We start from the raw sequence: 20,402 nt of genomic DNA on the forward strand, positions 1-20,402 counted from the left end.
TCTTTTCTTAAACATCAAGCCCTAGGAGATTAGGCAAAAGGAAGTGAAGAAATATTCCTGCTTTTTTCCACTCAGGTTTGCATGGAGCCTGGCAATGAGTAAAAACAACTCTTCGTAAGTGGATGTAGACAGTGCTGTTAGTGTCCTTCCTGACTCACCCGCAGGTGAGCTGGGATGGCCAAAGATCAGGTCTGCGAAAGTGAAAAATGATTCTGTTCATCCCCAAACAAAAATTGTCTTGGGAAACATTGAGATCTTACCCGGGAAGACCAAATCAAATATGCCAATTATGATGTCCGGCAGTAGCCACTTGGGAACTTGGGGTGGGGCGGGATGAAGAGCTGTTCTGAAAGGGTAGACGCCTCCAGGGCTATGCAGTTCCCTCCTGCCCCTGCAGTCATGGCCCTGGGGTATATGAGCGGCAGTGTGCTCCCAGAAGGCTGGGTCCTGAGGGAAGCCCCTTGGGCTCTGCAGACAAGGGACTAATCAGGGACATCTATTAGGTGGTTTAATATAAGAATGAAGTTTTTTGGTTTTTGGAGACTAGACAGACTGCTCTAGAAGATGGACAGGGGAAGGTAGAGTGTGCCGTAGAGTCCAGGACTCAGGGCCAAGGTCAGGAGGTACTCAGAGATGTCGGAGTACCATGAAGTTGGAGTACTGGTTGAGAGTGGACTTGCTGGAGCACTGTGTTCATTGGGTGGGGTGGGGGTCAGGGTAGTTAGACTGGTAAGGAGTACTGTGAATTAGGCTACTTAGGAGTAGAGTGTTCAAGAATGCTGAAGAAGATTTGGGAAGCTGGGGCCTCTTGGAAAAGTTTGGTACCTCAACAACCTTTCCCATCATCCTCTGAAACCTCGCTTCCCCCTTCTTTTCTAGATAACTCATTTACGCCCAGATCAGTAAAAAAGGTTCGGCATTGTAATCTTCTCATATACTGCCCTGCAAATGTGCCCTTCAGCTCATTTATACCTCATTTAACACTTCTGGATGAATTTTTCTATGATTGTTTCAGAAGGACTAATTTAGAACTCCAAACCTCAATTTAGAATGCTTCTGTGCCAGTTTTGTTTAGGTATACCGACCTCACAACAAAAATAATTCCTACTGTCAAATTCAATTGTGTTTGATAGAAGAGGAAGCCGTGGGCTCCAAGGGCTCAGGATAGAGGTGCCAGGGGGAAAGGAACCATCAGGAAGAGGGAGAGAGCAACTGGGAAGGAAATAAGAGCAGAGAAACTGCGATCTCTAAGGCAGTTCTCAAAGAGAAGGAGGTGTATGTAGAAAGAAGTTCAAAGAGGTAAGAAAGGACTTCCACAAATCCAGGGGCAGACAGAGCCACACAATGTTTTCCAGCAAACTCAAATCGAATTGAATAGTACTAGCCCGGCTTTGGGAAATGGTGTACAAGACCTAGGCCAAGGGGGTTTGCAGTGATTCTTCATCTGCTAAATCATTTACCTAGAGCCAGCCTCAGATTTCTATCAGATTTCTCTGCTAACTTTTTAGAAATACTTGTTAAACTGTTGTGAATTTTGGCTGGTGATACTGAGATTTGCCATATGCCTTGTATGATTGAGATACTGCCCCATTCAGCCCTGGCAGAAAGATGCTGCGTAAATGATCCCTCTGTCCAACCACGCCTGTGTGCCTGAGCTGGTTTGTTGGTTGCCCTCCCATCAGATGGGGAAAGAAGCCAGAGGACACTGTACAGAAACTACCCTCCCCAGCCACCTGTTCCTGCTTAGGGGCCTTGTAGTCCTGTGTTAAGAAGAGGGAGGAAGCTGCCTTGTAAATGGCCACCATCCTGTTGTCTAGACATCAAGGAAGAGCTACAGTCTCAGGGAAGCTGCAGGGACCACAGAAGGCTGCATTCGGATTTCCTCTGAGAGGTGGGGACTTGTATTTGTGTAAATAGTACGATCCTCTAGCAGAATCCCCTCTGATATAGTTTGCTAGAGAGCAGAATTCAGCATTAAGTGAATTCCTCCTCAGCATCTTCTCAAAGGAGTTACTTAGCAACAGGAAAATCAACATGGTTAATAGGTACTACAGTGTCAGTTTCAGGGTAAAAGCCTTTCAGTCTCATATCAATACCAGTTCAAACCCTCTCCCCTACTTATGAATACCTTATGACTAAAAGCTCATATTTGCAGGACATTGTCCAGAGTCAGGGAGAAGCCTGTGGCCTTGTAATGGAGACGTCAGCTGAGTGACCTGGAGTGAAACCCACGTCCTTGACTCCATTAGTCAGTGTGATAAGCAGCTGAATTAACTGCCCATGGCAGCCAGAATAGCAATAACAATTCAGACAGAATTCAGTACTTCTAGACATTGTTATGTCATCTGGAGGGTTCTCTCTACCCCAGTGATGGGTTTTTGAACTGAAACTGGTTGGGAAGTTGTGTTTTTTGCAGTGTAGCTTAAATAAAATACATGTGAACTTTTGTTTTAATGATGCAGTATTTTTTTTTAAGTGCTATAGTATTGCCGTCATAGGCTGAGTACTCCAGAGGAAGGCTCTGAGACTCAGATTTGCATCCTGGAGGTTTACTGGTGAGTGTTTCTGGGAACAACAGCTAGGAGGAGTAAGGAAAGTCGGATTGGACAGAGAAAGAAACTGGGGCCAGAGGTCCAGGTCATCACCCCAACTCCCATCACCCAGTCATCAACCAGCAGCTCGGGGAACAACGGCCTTGATCCTGAAGTGGGACCTGGCGGTGGTGCTTCGTGTTGTCTGCTCCAGTTGCCTACGAGGACTTTTACTTCCTACGCATCTCCACGTTTACTATTCTATTTTATCTACCAACTAGCCTGCGAGGTAGACAGGCCAGTAGGGATCATTCTTCCCTTATTCCTCACTGATACACAGGGAAATCTAGGTCCAGAGGTGAAAGACTTGCCCAGAGTCACTTAAGACTTGTGTCTGGCTCCCACCTAGAGTGATGTCTACTCAAAAGATGGTTCATTCTTTTCTACATGTAGAGTTTATAGAACTGTGGAATGTAAGAACCAGAAGAGAAGGCCAGCTAGTCCAGCCACCTCACTTTAAAAGTTAGAAAACAGGCTGGGAAGTGGGGAGTGATTTCAGCAAAGTCAAGCTGTAAGTCGGTGGCACAGCCCAGCCTTGTGACTAGATTTCCTGCACTCACAACCAGTTTTCCTGACCTCTGATATGCCAGGCACAGAGCACCACATAAGAGATAGAGACATGAGCAGGTTAGAGGCCCAGCCCTAGAGGATTTCAGAATCCAGTAGGCTTCTTCAGTCCTCTTGAATACTTTCCATGAGACAGAGAAAGTGAAACATTTTATTCTAGGCTTGCTTTCTTATATTGCCTAGCAGAGTCACAGTTCAGAAGAAAATAGCATTTTGTGGCTTCAGAATAGGTAATCCATGTTCTATGTTCTAAATTATCAACTGACAGATGCTTATAAAGTTAACACTCCATGCAGACGTGCACAGATGACGTCCACTGACTCCCCCCTACCAAGGTTCATTTCCAAAGCAGTCAGGCAGAGATTTCGAAGAAAACAGATAACTGCTTTCTTTTCCTCCTTCTCTTAAAATGACTTGATGATATTTGCGAACCTTTATTCTATCTCTAGGACACAAAGACGGTATCTGTCTCGGGTAAAGTGAGTGGGTTTTTGGTCTATGAAGTCATACTCATCTCCACTCCAGACCTTCCCAGTCTTGTTCCTGCAGCCAGGAAAAGTGAGGCATGCCTGCCTCAGAGGACAACGGCCCTCAGGTTATTCAGCTCTCACCACTGGAGTTTCCTAGTTAGAGTGATCTGTGCCCCCCATGTTTTCACTCTCCAGACTTTAACTTCTTTACTGGTAATAACTGGTCACTGTTTCCAGCTCCTTTTCTCTCCTCTCTATTGGAGTGGTTAGTCAGTCATCTCATCCCTACTTAATAAACCAGGTAAACTGAGGCAACAAAAATTCTCTCCACCTCCCAGGCTTCTCAATGAGCTCGCCACAGGGGCAGAAACTTGCATACATGCCTTGCCTAGAAAGCCCCAAAACTGCTAGAACATTCTATTAAGAAATGTGTATGGGGGACATAGACCTTAAAAGAAATTAGATGGCAGGCCAGAAAATAATTTTAATGCCAAGTAGAAAGGACCAATCCACTCTGTCACTTTCCTTGCTTTTGCTCTATAGATTCCTCCTTCCTGTGATCTTGAGAAGGTGGGAAGAGCAGGTCGTGGAAAGAGTCTGTCAGACTGGTAGCCTGCTCCCAGATCTGGAGGAAGGCTCATATCCTTTAGATCTGGGAGTAGATGTGAAACAGTATAAATAATTTATATGTGGTTCATTGCTTCTACCAATGCCATCCAGTTCCTCCTTATAGTCACAGGGCAGCTGCATCATCCTCAGACCCATGAGGAACCAAGGTTGCTTTTAAAGAACCTGCAAAATAAAATACATGATGCAAAAGGGTGAATTTCTTGGGAGTGGTGGGGTAGGGAAGAGGAGAGAATTTGGGAGAATCTTTGATTCACGAACTAGGACCTAGAGGTAGAAAGACAAGGCAGAAGAGAAGAAGGAACAAGGAAAAAGGCACCTTCTCTGCTGTGGGGCATCCTTTGCTGTTGTTCATGTTGATATTCTTCATGGAGATGAGAGTGATGCTGTCTTTCTCTCCATTGGCTGTGGAGCAGCTGGGGGTAGGAAGGAAACATGGGTATAGACGGGAGGAGCAGGGGTGGGCAGGGTGGGGGTCAAAGAACTGGGGGATTGTTCAAACTCAGACCTTTGTTTGGATAAACCTGTATTTTGGTGGTGGACCAAATGAAATGAGACTGCTTTGCAGCTCAGAGGACATGTATGTGAATCTTAGTTTTCCTACCTGCTATTTGTGTGATCTTGACCCAGTTACAACCTCTCTTTTAAGTCTCTCTTTTTTTTAATGTATAAAATGCAGTAATATCTGCCTTAAAGAACTGCTCTAATGATTTGAAATAATATTTAAAAATATCTACCATGGAGCTTGGCACATTCAAGATATTGACTAAGTGGTTCCTTAAATAAATATCTTCTTATTTAAGGGGTATAGCAGAATCTGAATTCCTGCCCACTTCATAAAGGGGTTATAGAGGCTTAGTTCTGGGCTGAAGAGTCCCTGCCTTCTCCCAACACCTGATTTTTCAGGCCCAGCCCTGTCCTACCCACCCCTAGCCCTGGCCTCAGTGGAGGCTGTCAGGATTCTGTGTGCACGTGCGTGTGTGTGCATGCGTGTGTGTGCTTTATGTGTGCGTGTGTGTATGTGTCTGTGTGGAGGAGGCAGGCAGTATTGGGTCCCCCTTGGAGTAGAGGACTGAGAGCTCAGCGAGCTGATTCCTCCCTTACCCCTCTGTCAGTCTTACCTTTCAGATACCCCTGAACTCCCAGGTTTCTGGGGATCTGTAAAAATCCAACGGCACAGATTGGGGTCATATACTGTAACTCAGAAACCCAACCTGCCCCTCAAAGCCCACCCAAGTGGACCTTCCCATTTCACTTGGGGGGGGTGCCATTCCTTCCCTCAACTCCGGCCTGGGTGTCAGTCCCAGAATCTAGCTGTGGGTCCCTCAGAGGGGCAAAAAGGGGCCCTAAGGGTCAGGGCATGTACCTTCAGACTCCTTGTTCTTCCGACACTTAAACCTTAGACTGACCACACTGACTAGGACGATCACCACGACCACCAGGATGGCAATGAAGCTGATGACACCTGAGCGGGGAAAGGACGGGGCGAAGGGGGGCTGGCCACAGGGGGCAGTAGGGGTCCAAATCCCCCACTCAGCCACACGCTGTGCAGACAGGCTCTGGGAACAAAGTGAATTCCCCTTCTCTGCCTAATGAAGGTGCTCTCAGCCTGGCCTGAGTGGGCTCCACAGCCCTGCCCCATCCCCCATGAGAACACGGGACCCAGCAGAGCCCAAAGGAGCTGACCGGGGGGTCGGTGGATCTCCTCCCCACCAGGGCTTCTTCATCAGCCAAACCCTCTAGAACAAATGAGTGAGATTTGAACTTGTGTTTCCAGACCCAGAGTCCAGGTCAGTGCAGGGTGGGGTGCCCTGTCACGTCCCCCTTCCCCTCCCTCTCACCAAATGCGGCCACAGTGAGCACTGTCTCTGATGTGGGGCTGGGCAGGACGGCTGGGTCTTCTCTTGTCCTTGGGCTCATGGTGGCCGAGTTAGGAGTAACATTTTGAAAAGTGTCTACAATGGAGTGGGGGTGGGTGCATCAGCGAAGGGCCTGGCTAGCTGCCCTCCCACCGTCCTCGGGTAGGAGACTGCAGAGAGTGTGTGCCCGACGAAAAAGACTTCCTGCCGCTCGGCCAGATCCCGTGAGGATGGAGGCGGAACAGGGTGATGTGGGGGCACACGGATGGCACTGCTGGTTGCTCGTGTTACTAGTTCCAGGGGACTCCAGAAAGTCAGGATGCTTCCCTCATTATGCTCTTCCCACCATCCCCTAGGGGCCCTTTTCCTAGAGGAAAGGCATTTGTGCTGCAGAGAGAGGGGGCCAGATGGGTCAAGGTAGAGCCATCAGTGTTTAGCCAGGGGTTGAAGTAGGAGGAAAGAAGGGCACTGGATGGTTGTGCCCAGGCCCTGATCAAACAAGCCAGGCTGCCAGTCAAGGGGCACACGTTTCCGGCCCTGTTAGAAGTGGTACAGCCACCTATCTCGTCCCCTCTCCGACTCACTGCACTGCAGGCACGATCGCTGTTCCATCGCTTCCCTTCACGCCCACCCCCTGCCCACCTCACGTCTGGGAGTGTAAAAAACGCCTGAGCCAAGGAGTGGGGTGAGAGAAAGGGGGAGAACACAGACGGGACGGACCTTCCCTCGCGCCACCACTGCCGCCGTCACTGCTTGGGACACCTGGGCCTGCTCCACGCAACAGCGGGCCAAGGTGGAGGGCCCACCGGGCCCACCCGCCCCTTCTCCCACGCCGCTGGGAGGCCAACTGCTCTGCGGAGTGTGCGGCCCTCTCCCAGCCTTCCCTGCCTCCCTTTCCATCACTTTGTGTTCTGCTGCTCCTGCCTGTCCCCTCTGTGCCTTTATCAGTCCTGAGGCCCGGCTCCTCTCACCTTCAGTGAGACAGGCCCAAGCCCCCGTCTCTGCTCCCCACCAGCTCTCTCGTCCTCTCCCAAACCAGGGTGCTGCTGACGGGGGTCCTGGCCTTGAGACCACTCCCTGTGGGGCAGGCCATGGGTCCGCTGAGGGGAGGAAGAAGGGACCCAGCCAGACATGCCCCAGGCGCACACCACGGGCACATGCGTGCTTCTGTAGCTGGGGCCGAGTCTGGCCTAGCCAGGGCGGGGAGTGCCCATCCACGGTGCCTGGCCTTAGGGCCATGGGTTTACTGACTACCGTGGGGACCTGTGAGGCCTTCTCTGGAGGTGCTGTGGATTAGGAAACACGCATGGGCCTGTTTAGGGCCTCAGCCAGCATGTCCACTGGGAGGGCCCGTTAGTCCCAAATCCTCCTTTTCTTTACTGCTTTCGATTGCAGAAGCAGCCGTCCTCTCTTTCACCTCTGGGCCTCCACCTGTGCAGCTCCGTCTGCCTGGAATATGCCCTGCCGCCCTCTGCCCCACAGTCCTCACCTGGCTAACTCCTTCTTGGGCCTCTGCTTAAGAGGGCACTCACCCTGGGATGTCTTCCCTGGTCCCCAAGTCTGAAGTGGCTGCAGTTTATCTGGGCTCTGAGGGCTCCTTGTGCTTAATCCCACCACAGCCCTGCCCACCCTGCTTTGTGACTGCCAGTGAGGCCCTGCTCACTTGACTTCCCCCACTGGTCCGTGTTCTCCTTTAGAGCGGAAACCGTCTGCTTCCTCACCGCGCCCTCCCTGGATGGCATAGTCTGAGCAGCCGAGTACCTGGGGTGCTGGCGTTGGGCAGAGGGCTTGGGCTGCTGGGCTCTGAGGACAGCCTGTCTCCTGCAAGGACAGAGGTAGATGGGGAGCTGGAGGGGGGTCAGGTTTGGTGACATCACACTCATCCCCCCATTTGAGAACACTTGGGCTGCAAGCAGGTCTGAAGGGCTGGGCAGGGGCCAGGACTGGCACCTTGGCAACCACATTCACTCAGCTGTGTAGAGAGAACTTGACTGTGTGGTCAGGTTTAGATGACTGAAGGCTACTGTAACAGACCATCCAGGGCTACAGGTGCTCTGTCTCCCTCCCTTCATCCCTATAGCTGCTATAGTCTTTCTCTCCCTACCCTGCCTTCCACCCCCAACCACTCATCTCTCTCCTTTTCCAAGGCAAGTTGGACTCGGCCACTCTAAAAAAAGTCCATAGAGGAGCTTGCCTGGATGTCCTCAGTGCTCTGGCCTCGGCCCTAATCACCTGAGGTCACTGGAAAACAGGCCCAGAGCTCCTGCTGCCCTGCCTCGGGCCCCAGGCCTAAATGCCCGAGTAGGCCCTGTGTGCTTGGTCTTACCCTGAGGGCTGGAGGGCTGCACTGTGCATTCATGGCCTGCAAGAGAAAGCAAAACACGTCGACCATCTTGGTAAGTCTTTGCCCAGCACAGAGCCCATAGAAGAACCTAGGCCTTTTGGCTTTCCGAGCCTCCCCGGTGGGAAAGCAGACACACTCGGCCGAGGGATGAAGGATGTGGCGCCAGCCTGCGGTGCTGGCTTCCCGAGACTGTGACTCAGTAGCACCATCACCACCACCTCGTGGCTCAGTGTCCCAGAGTCCTTTCTTGTCTCTTCGATCCCACATAGGTTTTATGCCAACCTGACACAAGGTCACAGAAGGTTCTTTCAAACAAGTGATATGTCCAAGGACAGAGGACCGGTGACTTGCCACCATCTAGACAAGTACCCAGGGCTCCAGGGCTCTAGGCTACGCTCTCACTGCACCACTGAGCCATCCATTTCCACCAGTGAATACTGTCACCCCGGCCCTGCCCCAAGGAAAGGGGGTGGACAATGTGGTGAATAGATGGGGTTAAGGATGAGGGTTGGCAGTTGGTACCTGGGCTGGAGTTAGGGGCCTACACAGGAGGCAAGTTCTGCGGGATATACAGGAGGCAGGGAAGCTCTACAGCTTGTGACCAGTTTACTCTTACAGGCAGAGGTACTTCAGAAATAGTTGTTGGACAAACCCAGAGACAAGTGAGCTCCCAGGAGGCCCCAGTCAGAAGACCCATTAGCTTTTTCAGATGTGCACGCATATGCCTGTGAGCCTCTGTGCAGATGTGTGTGTGTGCTTGTGTGCCCATATATGTGTCCCCTGTGTGTGTGTGACCTGAAAGGTCAGGTTGTGTTTGCTCATTTTCCAGAATGAAATCATTCCTGAAACCTGTGAACAATGTGAAAGGAAAACAACGTGGGGAAGTGGAGCCGCCCCGCTGGGTTCCGTCCCTCTGCTTGTCGGGCTGCGTCGGCAGCCCCAGGCCTGGCCCTCGTGCTGCCCTCGGCCCCTCGTCATCAGGGACGCGCCCGGTCCCAGCCTGGGTGAACAGAGGCCACTGGGGGTCAGGGGCCTGCCCAGCCTGCAGCAGCCTGCTGGTCTGTTTATTTTTCTTAGCCACTGCCTTCCTCCGTGGGGCTATCACTTGGATAGTGTGTAATGTAATTAATTGTTTCCAAGCCCAAGCTTGCCCAAACCCTGGCCGTTTTCCTAGGTCACCATATTTGATAGCTCTGTCCCTTTATTGGGTGGGGTGCCACGACGGGGGTTAAAACTTGAGGTGCCCCAGGCTAGAGAGAACTCTTCCCAGCTGGAGAGAACCCTGGGAGAACTCTTTCCATCCAAGACACGTCCTGAAGATGTCTGTCAGTTAAGAATGAAGCATATTTAATGAACTGTCTAAGCTCTATTAGGTTATAACTTTAACCTTTAGTGGAAGGGCACTTTGTATAGAAATAAAACCAGTGTCTGGGAAGGAGTTCCAGAGTCAGTCTCCAAGTCCCGGTAGCCTGTTCACTCTTTGTCTCCTGCCCCTTCCTCTTACCAGAACTTTTTGTCACTGGTAGGGTTTTGTGCTAGATGAGGGACTTATGGGGCATCTGTTTCTGCAGACCAGGGTGCCTCTGATCTCTGGGCCGGTGGTCACACGAAGGACAAAGAGCATCAGCCACAGGGATTTCTTACTTTCCTGTAGCTCCTCCCCGATCCCAACCTGCTTCATTGCAGCCTCTCTCTCCTTCCCCTCCTACCACCACTCTGTTTTCCACAGCAGCATAGTTTAGTAGTTAAAATCATCAATTTGGGAGTCAGACAGGCTTGAGTTCAAGTTCTGACTCAAGATCACTTACAGTCTGACCTGGGCCTCAGTTTTCTTTAAAATGCAAGTGATTTTGCTACCTCATAAGTCATCATGAGGATATGAAGTGCTTATAAAGCACTGAACATGGTGCCTGACAGATAGGCCATGCTCAATAAATGCTAGACATTTGTACTTTTGCCCCATTCTTTCAAATCCTTCAAATCTCAAGTCTGCCCAGGCTCTGTGTACCCACAGCCAAGTCCCTCTGTGGGCCTGAAAATCCCCAAAAGGATTTCTCCATCCACCAAATGGAGGGGGTGGTAAGTGCTCTGAGATCTTGGGATGAAAGGTTAGGAAAGTCAAGAGGTGAGTGTGGCTTAGGGAGAATTTCCCTGGGGCCTTCCTAGCTCTGGCACTTGCCTGAGACAGGACAGTGGGTAGGGAAGCTGGGAAAAGCCTGGACCTGTGAAAATACCACCTTATAAGTGTCACCTTTTAGTCTCCGCTGCCATTTCTGTGGTTTCTACAACAGCCTAGTCCCCCAGGCCCACACCACACGTGTAGCTCTATCCTGGGGAGTGGGGGGGAAGATGTGGGTAATCAGAGTTCTACCTGCAGCCCACGGGCTTTTAGAGAAAGGCAGAGTGTCGTGGTACTCAGGTCCTCGCAGCGCCACCGAGGAGGGGCCCTCCTGCCTCCCATCTGAGCACTCTTCCTGGTCTCTTGCACCGCTCCGAACACAGGCTCCTACATCTCCCACGGAGGGCTCAGGGAGGGGCAGAAGGCGAGGAAGGGACGACCCAAGGGAAGTTGCTGCCCTGTGAGTCAGAATCTCCTGGATTTCTCATGGTTCCCAGCAACTGCTGCCTAATTAGAGGACCCCTCAGAAGCTGCTTCAAGACCCAGCAGCTAGCAGAGTCCACCTGAGAGGTGCTGTTCCCAGACCATCTCCTCCGGGCCCCTGCATGAGGACGGTTGTGTACATCCTCTTTGGCAAATACCGCAGTTCTTTGTATCTAATCTGAGTCCTTCTTGTTGTGATTTGAGCTTAAAGTCAGTATTTGGTATTCCCAGATTGTTACTCCTCATATGAAAGAAGAAAAGAAAATGACCTGTAAAGCCCAAGATGCAGCCAATTTTGTGCTAGAACACCCAGAAAGGAGCTTGCTGGCTGCACTCACTCCAAGACAGTCACTTGCCACGTTTCAGGAGGCCAGCCTCTATGGAGACCCTAGTTCTCCCTGGAAATTTTCCATGAAAGGGTTTGACCATCTCTCTATTTCGCCCTTGCCTGGGAATGACAGCATCCCTTTCCATCTGGTCCCCCTCTTGAAAGGGATCTGGGGTCTCCCACAGCTCTGGATGGAGAGCGTGGGCGGTGTGTGACCCGGGGAGGGCGGGCCGGCCAGGGAGAGGAACCGCGGCAGGACGGGGGCAGGTGCTGCTTACCTCGGAGCAGGAGGAAGCCCAGGATCGCCCAGCACAGCCGCGCCGCTCGGCCGGTGCCCATGGCGGCCGCGTCTGCGCGAGGAGGCAGCGGCCCCGCCGTAGCTCTGTCCATAGAGGAGCGGAGAGAGGGAGTGCTGGGGCGGCTGGGGGCGGGGGCCGGCTCCCCAGGAGCTTCCTGTTAAAGAATAGAAGGAAACAGATTGGGACCGGCTCCAGGGGCCCTGCTCAGCAGGCAGCACAGATGAGGACGAAAGGCTGACGGAGCAGCGACGGCACCGGGCTCCGCGTGGCCTGGGCCACAGCCACTGTGGTCTCCTCCAGGGCCTGGGCACAGATACCAGTGGCGGTGGCCTGGCCCCAAGCCCCTCTCTTCCTCTTCGAAGGGCCCGTCAGGTCCCCCCCACCACCACCACCCGGAAGTTTCCCTGGAGTCAAACTCCACTCGCTTCCTGTACTGTCCCACCAGGTCCCCCTCTCCCATGACTGAGCCCTGGGGCTCGGCCTACCACCACTGCCCACGCTCTGTAGACTGAATTCTCTGCATTCCTCTCCCCCATCAGGGCTCCCAATGCAGATGGGATTCCCAGCATCTTTCAGGGAAGCCTTACAAACATTATCGTTGTTCTTAACCAAGAAACAAGAGCGCATTCTTGGAATCTCCCTCCCTTCCCTTCACAGGGTCAGGTGTCCCCTGGGCTCCAGCAGCACCTGGGCCTTGGCGTCCACCCAGCACAAGTCCTACTGTACTGGTACTCTCTGCTGCAGACACAGACCACGCTGCCACTTCAACGCCTGACATACTGCAGGTCCTCCATACAGACTTGCCAAACTAAATAAAAAGATCTAAGAGCAGGGAGTAGAATTTTATGGTTGTGGATTTCCTCCCAGTCTGTGCCCTCCTGCCTGTGACAATATGCTCATATATATGCAATCATTATATGATTTTCTCTTATTTTTTATTTTCTTAGTTAGTATTATATTTTGAAGCAATCACAAATGTACAGAAAAGTTCGAAGTACATTACACAGAACATTTTTTCCTTGAACCACTTGAGTAAATTGCCCCATCCCCCCTGAATATTTTAGTGTATACTTTCTACAAAGACAGTCTCCTTCATAATCATAATATAGCCATCAAGATTGAGAAATTAATCTTGATATATTAATATCTAATCCTCAGATTTCTTTCAGATCTTGACAATTGTCCCAATAATGTCCTTCAGAGCAGAAGAGTCCAGTCCAGAAGTCCTCACTGCATGTCTCTTTAGTCCCCTTCAACCTGGCACAGTTCCTCTGTCTTTCCTGGACTTTTATGACCTTATTTTGAAGGTTACCATCCAGTTATTTTGCAGTATCCCTCATTTGGGTTTGTCTGATGTTTCCTTTTGATTAGATTTAGGGTGTATGACCTTGTCTTTGCATTTATCAACTGGTACATGATTTTGATTTGTTCCCTTACTGAGGATGTTCCCTTGATCCCTCGCTTAAGGTGGTACCTGCTAGTGTATTAGTATCATAGAACTGCTGTAACAAATTAACATAAACTAGTGGCTTATAAAGATAGCAATTTATGCTTTCATGGCTCTGGAGACCAGAAGTAAAAATCAGGGTGTTGGCAGGACCACAGACCCTCCACAGGGCCTAGGGGAGTATCCATTCCTTGCCTCTTCCAGCTTCTGGTGGCTGTTGGGCATTCCTTGGCTTGTAGCCACATCACTACAATCTCTGCCTCCGTCTTCACATCACCTTCTGTGTCTTCTCCTCTGTGTGTCTCTTACAAGGACACGTGTCACTGAATCTAGTGCCCATGTGGATAATACAGGATGACCTCCACAGCCTCAAATTCTTAACTTAGTTAGATCTGCATAGACACTTTTTTCAAGTAAGATACACATTCTCGGGTGATGGCATTAGGAGGCTGGGCCTTTGGGAGGTGATTAGGTCATGAGAGGAGAGCCCTGATGATTGGGATCAGTGTCCTTATAAAAAGGACCCCAGGGGGAGTCTAGTAAACATAATATTCCTCATGTAATTGTAGATTAATGATACCAAAATAAATAAATAAATAAAATAAAAAATAAAGGACCCTAAGGAGCAAGCTTGCCCCTTCTGCCATGTAAGGACACAGTGAGAAGTCACCATCTGTGAATCTGGAAGTGGGCTTGCTGGATACCAAATCTGGCATTTTGATCATGAACTTCTCAGCCTCCAGAACTGTTAGAAATGAATTTTTGTTTATAAGTTCAGTGGTATTTATGGTATTTTTGTATAGCAGCGTGAACGGACTAAGATGCATACTATAAAATTTACCCATTTAAAGTGTACAATTCAGTGGCTTTTAGTATATTCAGAACCCTGTACAGCCATCACCAAAATCAATTTTAGAACATTTTCATTACTTCACAAAGAAATCATACACCCTTACAGACCTCTAGCTTTTAATAAGAAGGCTGGAAGTAGGGCGTGAAGAGGCAGGCTGCCCTGCTCTTGGCTTACCCCCGGTGACCCAGAGCTCGAGGTGAGTCCTGGAGGCAGCCAGGTCCCCCCCTCCGTCATGGCGCCTTCTGGCCTGCTCCGAATGCCTCGACGAGTCCCTCTCCTTCAGCTCTTTCTGCTGACTTCTAACCCTGCCTTCCTTCAGTGGGGACAGTGAAGGAAGAAAGGCTGCTGCTTTTCTTCCTTAGGCCCACAAGACCACTTCCACCTCCCCCTGGGAACTGGAAAACAGAAGTGACCCCCTGTGCAAAACTGAGTCGGGGGCCTCCAGACTCTTTTCATCTTTGGTTCCAGTGCTCAGACCTCGAAAGCCAGGGCTCTTCTTCTCTGTGAAATAAGAGCAGATTCTTGATCAGTTTAGAAACCATCTAACAGGCTCCATGACAACAAAAAGAGACAGAAAGGTGAGTCTGAGCACTCCAGTGGCTCAGAAGAGCCCTCCCGCCGTGAACGGTGGCTGCTTACAAGCCTCCAGGGTGTTGGGGGGGGAGCAGGTAGTCTGCGATGTCCTGGTTTTATTCAGCCAACTTTTTTGTCCTACATCTGCTGTCGTACCTGGCACTGTATAGACTTTGGCACACAGACAGGAATGTCCTGCAGGGTTTGAAGAGTAGGAAGAACAGGGAGCTCCCACACACCTGTAACATAAGACAAAGTGTGACAAGCGTCAGGAGCAAGGTAGGAAACATACCGCTATAGGGTTTAAGGGAAAGAAAGCTACTTCCATACAGCCTGAAGAATACATTCCTGGAGGAGGTGACGCTTGAACTAAGCCATTAAAGACGGTTAAGGTTTAAAAGGTGGGAATGGGGAATGAGTAGCTCACAACAGTGAGCGTGGAGATGGAAAAGTGAGAGAAGGCTGGGACAGTAGCCCGGCCCTGGAAGTTCCACCCCCTTATCTTTCTGAAGCCCTTCAGGAGATAGATCCAGGATTGATGAGGGATGGAAAGAGAAGAATTAGCCATCAGAAGTTTCATAAATTGGACTTTTAGACTCAGGGACTGGAGCCCCAGAGGTAGTGCCTGTGAGAGCGATGGGATGTGCGTCTGAAGGAGGCAGGAGGCAAACAGAGTGGCTGAAGCTCTGCACTGTGGCAGAATCCAGATTCCCTTTGGCTGAGGTCTAAGCAAACCAAGGTGAGGAGGAGAGGATGACCAGGGCTTTGATCACATTAGGTAGGGCGCAGCCTCCTCGCTGGGCTTCAAGGCCTGCCTGCCACTGATCCTGCTCACTTTGCAGGTCAGGTAAGCAGCGCAGCGACCTGGGCCTAAGTGAGGTCCCTGAATGCTGAATGTCAGGGCGTGGAGCAGCTTAGTTGATACACAAGGAATCAGGAAGCTACATCTTGCCTCCTGGGATCAAGTCACTGGGTGAAGGGAGTGACTGGGAGTCTCTTGATCGTGAGACTAGAGTGGAGGATGGTATGTGTACGGCAAGGAACAGAATGAGGGATGGTTGTCCCATGGAGTTAGTCGTGATCAATAGTTATCCTTATAGATGGTCTTCAGAGAAAGGAGAAACTGGTAGGCACTTTTTGTGTCTTGGACACATTAAAGCATACGTATTCTCAAATGAAGTAACACTCAGACAAATGCACAAAGACATACAAAATTCATATTTGTAAAAACAAAGAAGAAAATAACCCTAAGAGAAAAGAATGTCTTCATGGGAATGATAAACATCCCATTCAAGATAAAGAAGAGGTGGTACATATATACAATGGAATATTACTCAGCCACAAAAAAGAAAGAAATCCTGCCATTTGCAACAATATGGATGGACCTAGAGGGTGTTATGCTAAGTGCAATAAGCAGGCAGAGAAAGACAAATAACATGTGATTTCACTTATATGTGGAATCTAAAAAAAACCAAGCAAATAAACAAAACAGAAATAGACTCATAGAAACAGAGAAGAGACTGGTGGTTACCATGAGGGAGGGGCTGCGGATGGTGGGGTGAAATAGTTGAAAGGGATAAAGAGGCACAAAATGTCAATGATAATATAAATGAGTCACGGGGATGAAAGTACAGCATAGACAATATAGTCAAGAATATTGTTATATCTTTCTATGTTGACAGATGGTAAATACACTTGCTGGGCTGAGCATTTAACAATGTAGATAACTGTTGAATTATTGCGTTGTAGATCTGAAATCAATATAATATTGTATATCAATGATACATCAATAAAAAATATACTTTAAAAAAGTTCTAAATAATCTCATTCAACAAAAGGTTATCCCTATGATGGGGAGAAGGGGAAAGGTCAGAGGGGAGCTTCTATTTTATTTGTGATATTTTTGTTCTTAAAATTTTTTTTAATAAATGTGAAACTCTTGAGATGGGCAGAGCTGGTGGTTGGGCCAGAAAGATTTCTTATCTTAGAGTCCACACGTGCCAGTGTATTTGAGATACTGCATTAAAAATAAAGTGAAGGAGTAACTTCAGGAAATCAGTTGGGGTGGGAGTGGCATGTCCTGGTTGGGGGTGGGGTTGGGTGGGGGCAGGGGCCTAGTGTCTGGGATCTGGTAGAATAGGGGTGGGCAGGCAGAGCCAGGCTCCTGAAGCTGGCAGGGGGCTTGAAAGGAGGTGCCAAGGAGTAAGGTTAAAGCACTATCAGAGTTAAGGGCTGGGCACGGAGTTGTTCCGATGTTCACGGAAGTGAAAGCGCGGGAGAGAGCACAGGGTGTGTGTGCAGAGGGTGTGTGCCCGGTGAGCCCCATAGACGTGGCAGCTCAGGGTAGGGGCTGAGCTGGGGTGGCAGGCTCTCCTTTGCCCTGCCGGCCAGCAGTCCCGAGGGAGCCTTGCGCCGAGTGGACGATGTACCAGGTAGACTCTCACCCCCTCCTGCCAGGCTGGCCTGACTCCCTGCAGCAACCCCAAGCCTTTCACCAGCCTGGGCTTCGCTTCTCCCCTGCACAACCGGAGCTGCTTGCCCCCACCCCCCAGCCTGGGAGCTCTGTGGCCTGGGCCCCGGAGAGTCTCAGGCTTTCAAGCAGTGCAGTGGGTCTAGGGCTTTCCACACACGAAGGGACAGTATTGGAATGGGATGGGGAGGACAGTGTGACTGAGGAACCTAAGGAAGTGGTTTTGTTCTGGACAGCCTTCCCTAGACCCCACCTGCCTACCAATGGGGGGGCCAGGCTGGGGACTCAGGTTAGGAGAGGGTCTGCTTCTGAGGGTCCAGCTGAGGAAGGGGATGCTGGGGAGGAGAAGTTCCTTGAGCCTGTGGTGACCTGGCCAGCTCCTGGGTTTACAGTTTGGGGGTTTGCTACCCTCAGGCTGAGACCCCACAACTGCCACTCAATACCTAGCAGGGTAGAGACAGTCAGAGGTTGGACTGTGGCCCCCAGGTTTTGGCAGAAAACTCTGGGTCCTAAAAGAGGTGGAGGCTGGCAGAGGGTGTCCTCCATCTGTCTTGCACAGAGCCAGCAATCCACCCAGGGCACCCCTCTCCCTCCACCCCCAAATCCAATCCCGAGACCTTGAGGGGGGATGTTATGGGGTGAGGTGTCCCCCTTGCCTCACCCTGAGCTTCTGGGGTTCATATCTCTTCTTCTGCTCCCTCCCCTACAATATCACCCATCCGTGGTCCATTAGTGGGAACTGAAGATGCTGGATGCAATGACTTTCCCGGGGTTTTAGAAACAGCTGCCTGCTGCCACTGGCCTGGATGTGGGGCAGCAGCCCCTGGGGTGCTGTGGGTGCTGACCCAGGACAGATGACCACCTAGGAGTTTTGATGGAGGCCTGGGAAGAGAGAGCAGTGGGAGGGGACTTGGGGGGCCGAACTCTACTGCCAGACTGTAGTGAAGCCCCTCTCTTTGTCCCTTTCTGAACGACTTTCATCTCCCTGTTTCTTTTTCCTCTCTCTGTATCTGTCTTCACTTCTGACTCTTTCCTTATATCTCCTTTTCTTTCTTTTTGTTTTTGTATTCTTCTCTTACTCTCTCTTTTTCTTTTATTCTCTATTGCCATGTGTGTGTGTATCTCTCTGTTTCTCTGTCTCTGTCTCTGTCTCTGTCTCTCTCCTTCTGTGTCTCTGTTCCTCTCTCTCCCTTCCTGAGGTGCTCTGTTTCTCTCTCGGTTCCCTTTGGGTGTCCATCGCTCTCTGTTCTGGTCGTTTTCTGTGTGCATATGCCCAAGTCACCCCCTCTCTCTGCCACATCCCTCCCAGGCTGACCGCTACCCATGGCCTTCTCCCGCTGCGACCGGCTCAGCAGGGCAGGAACCCCAGCGGCAGTTCCCGGAGGTGCTGGGCGGGGCCCGGGAGCCCCCTCCAGGGGACGGGCTGCCCCTGCTCACCGCTATCGTTGCTGTCTTTGTGCTGCTGGCAGTCTGTATCGTGGTGGCCGTCCGCCTTGGGCCAAGACTACACCACGGCCATGCGGCTCTCCCCACAGAACCACCAGCCCCAAAGCCGGAGGACGGCATCTACCTCATCCACTGGCGAGTGCTGGGCCCCCAGGACAGTCCTGAGGACGCCCAGCAGGGACCTCCGGTTCCTGGCTCCTGCCCTGTGCCAGATGGGCCTAGGCTCAGCATCGATGAAGTCACATATCTTTAGGAGGGACATTTTGGAAAGTTGGACTGACCTGGCTCAGAACAAGAAATGGACAGAGGATTAAGGCGAAAGCAAATTGGGGCCTGGCATCAGCGCTTCCGAAGGGCATACAGGGACCCAGCTGCAGCTGCCCTCTCCGCAGAACATTTTTAGGGGCAGCCCTGTGGCTGTGGACAGAAGAAATAGAAGAAATGAGCTGCTGTGAGCATTCCCAGGGCGCAAGGCCGCCCTCACAAAGGGATTCCCTCCTCTTCAGGGACCCCCAGAGCCCCGAGCCCCCTGCCTCCTTCTCGGAGTCTCTGTTCCCTCCTCCCATCCCTAATCTCCTCCGCTTTGGGTGCCAGCTTGGAAGATTCCTCCGGCCCCCCCAGCCCCGTGCAGGGATATCAGAGGCTCTGGCAAGGAGCCCCGGGGTCTGCCTCCTCTGGGACTCGGGAAAAGAAGGTGCCCTTCCCCGACTGAGAGACACCCTTTGGCTGTCAGGGCCTGGGCCTTCTCAACAACTTCCAAGGCCCTAGCAAAGCCTCAAGCTCCAACTGGAACTCCCCAAGTTGTTCTTGAATGGCTCCCGCTTTCTTGCAGCGAGGCTCTGTCTTGCCTTCCCAGGATGGGATGGAGGAGATTTGGCAGCTCTCCTTACCTCCCACTTTCTGTGTGCATGGGCCTGTTGAAACTAGTCTAGAAATCCCTGGAAATTTCCCAGAACCTTCCAGCTGGTGGGAAAACAGGAAAGAAAAAGGAGCTCCCTGGAGCTTGTCTGCGGGAGGGAGGAGTCGGGTGAGGACCCACAGCAGGAGGGACACAGAGGCTGGGAAGATGCAGGAGGCCAGGGAGGCAGAGCTGAGCCTCCTAGTGGCTCTCTAGAAAGGCATCCCTTTCCCTGACAGCTCCGAACCTCACTTATGTGCAATCAGAACGTGCAGAGAGACTTTTACCGAGGGACCTCTGGGTACTTTACCTTGGGGAATACGTGGGGGCAACAAGCCAACCACGGAGACTGCCCTCGGTGGGACCCCAGCACAGTTGGGGAGGCTGGGAAATAACAGAAGATGAAGAGGAACAGAGGTAGAAATTGTAATGTGTGCAGAGGACTGGCTTGCCTCCTTTGGGACTGGTGAGAGGCAGCTTTATTGTTAATAGCTGCTCCTTCTTTTAGGCCAGCTGTGTGCTGGGCACTGGGTTCATTGGTGGGCCTACAGTCATACGGGTCACTCCTCAGCAACCTTGGCGGGAGGAGTCAACAGCTTGGGACATCAAGTCGGCCCTGTGGACACAGGTCCTAAGTGGTGAATTGGGATTTGAACGTGGGCTTGTCAGACTCCACAGCCTGAGTAGCACAGTGGGGGCTGGATGGGTGAGGGGAGCCCTTGATTCCGGGCTGATTTCTAGGTGTAGGAGTGACTGGTGTGACTGGAGGTACCTCGGGCCTGGTGGCAGAACGGCTGGGACAGCAGGGATGGGGGGGATCCCTCTTCACTCTCTTGGTCTTCTTCCTTGGGGGCATTTGGTTCCTTCTGGCAAGTGTGTGTGTGTGTGTGCGCGCGCGCGCGTGTGTGTGTAGCCTTTCTCCACAGGGATGCTGTTCTCAGAAATTCATTTTGAGCTTTTGTGATAAAAACCAAGGGGGGAGGGAGGGAAGCATTCCAGAGCGGAGTAGCTTGAACTGGTAGGAACCG

The 20,402-nt window shown here is 51.2% G+C and overlaps 2 protein-coding genes across 5 annotated transcripts; one reads left to right on the plus strand and one right to left on the minus strand.

Annotated features, from left to right (window-relative positions):
* Nucleotides 1-4,099: 4,099 nt before the first annotated feature.
* ECSCR (endothelial cell surface expressed chemotaxis and apoptosis regulator) lies at nt 4,100-11,828 on the minus strand. 4 transcript variants are annotated; one of them, XM_036896857.2, is made up of 8 exons: nt 11,667-11,828; nt 8,441-8,476; nt 7,876-7,935; nt 6,097-6,210; nt 5,622-5,720; nt 5,377-5,413; nt 4,575-4,671; nt 4,100-4,420 (listed from the first exon to the last, which is right to left on the minus strand). In XM_036896857.2, the coding sequence occupies exons 1-8, from the start codon at nt 11,776-11,778 to the stop codon at nt 4,412-4,414; spliced, it is 564 nt and encodes a 187-aa protein (XP_036752752.2). In that variant the 5' UTR covers nt 11,779-11,828; the 3' UTR covers nt 4,100-4,411. The 4 variants fall into 4 exon arrangements, with proteins under 4 accessions (XP_036752752.2, XP_057346937.1, XP_057346936.1 ...); XM_057490954.1 differs by having other exon boundaries at nt 7,778-7,935; nt 11,667-11,809; XM_057490953.1 differs by lacking the exons at nt 7,876-7,935; nt 8,441-8,476 and having other exon boundaries at nt 11,667-11,792.
* Nucleotides 11,829-16,698: 4,870 nt separating this feature from the next.
* On the plus strand, nt 16,699-18,761 carry SMIM33 (small integral membrane protein 33). The gene is made up of 2 exons (XM_036896819.2): nt 16,699-16,992; nt 18,340-18,761. The coding sequence occupies exons 1-2, from the start codon at nt 16,984-16,986 to the stop codon at nt 18,727-18,729; spliced, it is 399 nt and encodes a 132-aa protein (XP_036752714.1). The 5' UTR covers nt 16,699-16,983; the 3' UTR covers nt 18,730-18,761.
* The last annotated feature ends 1,641 nt before the right edge of the window (nt 18,762-20,402 follow it).

The sequence above is a fragment of the Manis pentadactyla genome, chromosome 13 (genome assembly GCF_030020395.1).
Source record: "Manis pentadactyla isolate mManPen7 chromosome 13, mManPen7.hap1, whole genome shotgun sequence".
NCBI lineage: Eukaryota > Metazoa > Chordata > Mammalia > Pholidota > Manidae > Manis > Manis pentadactyla.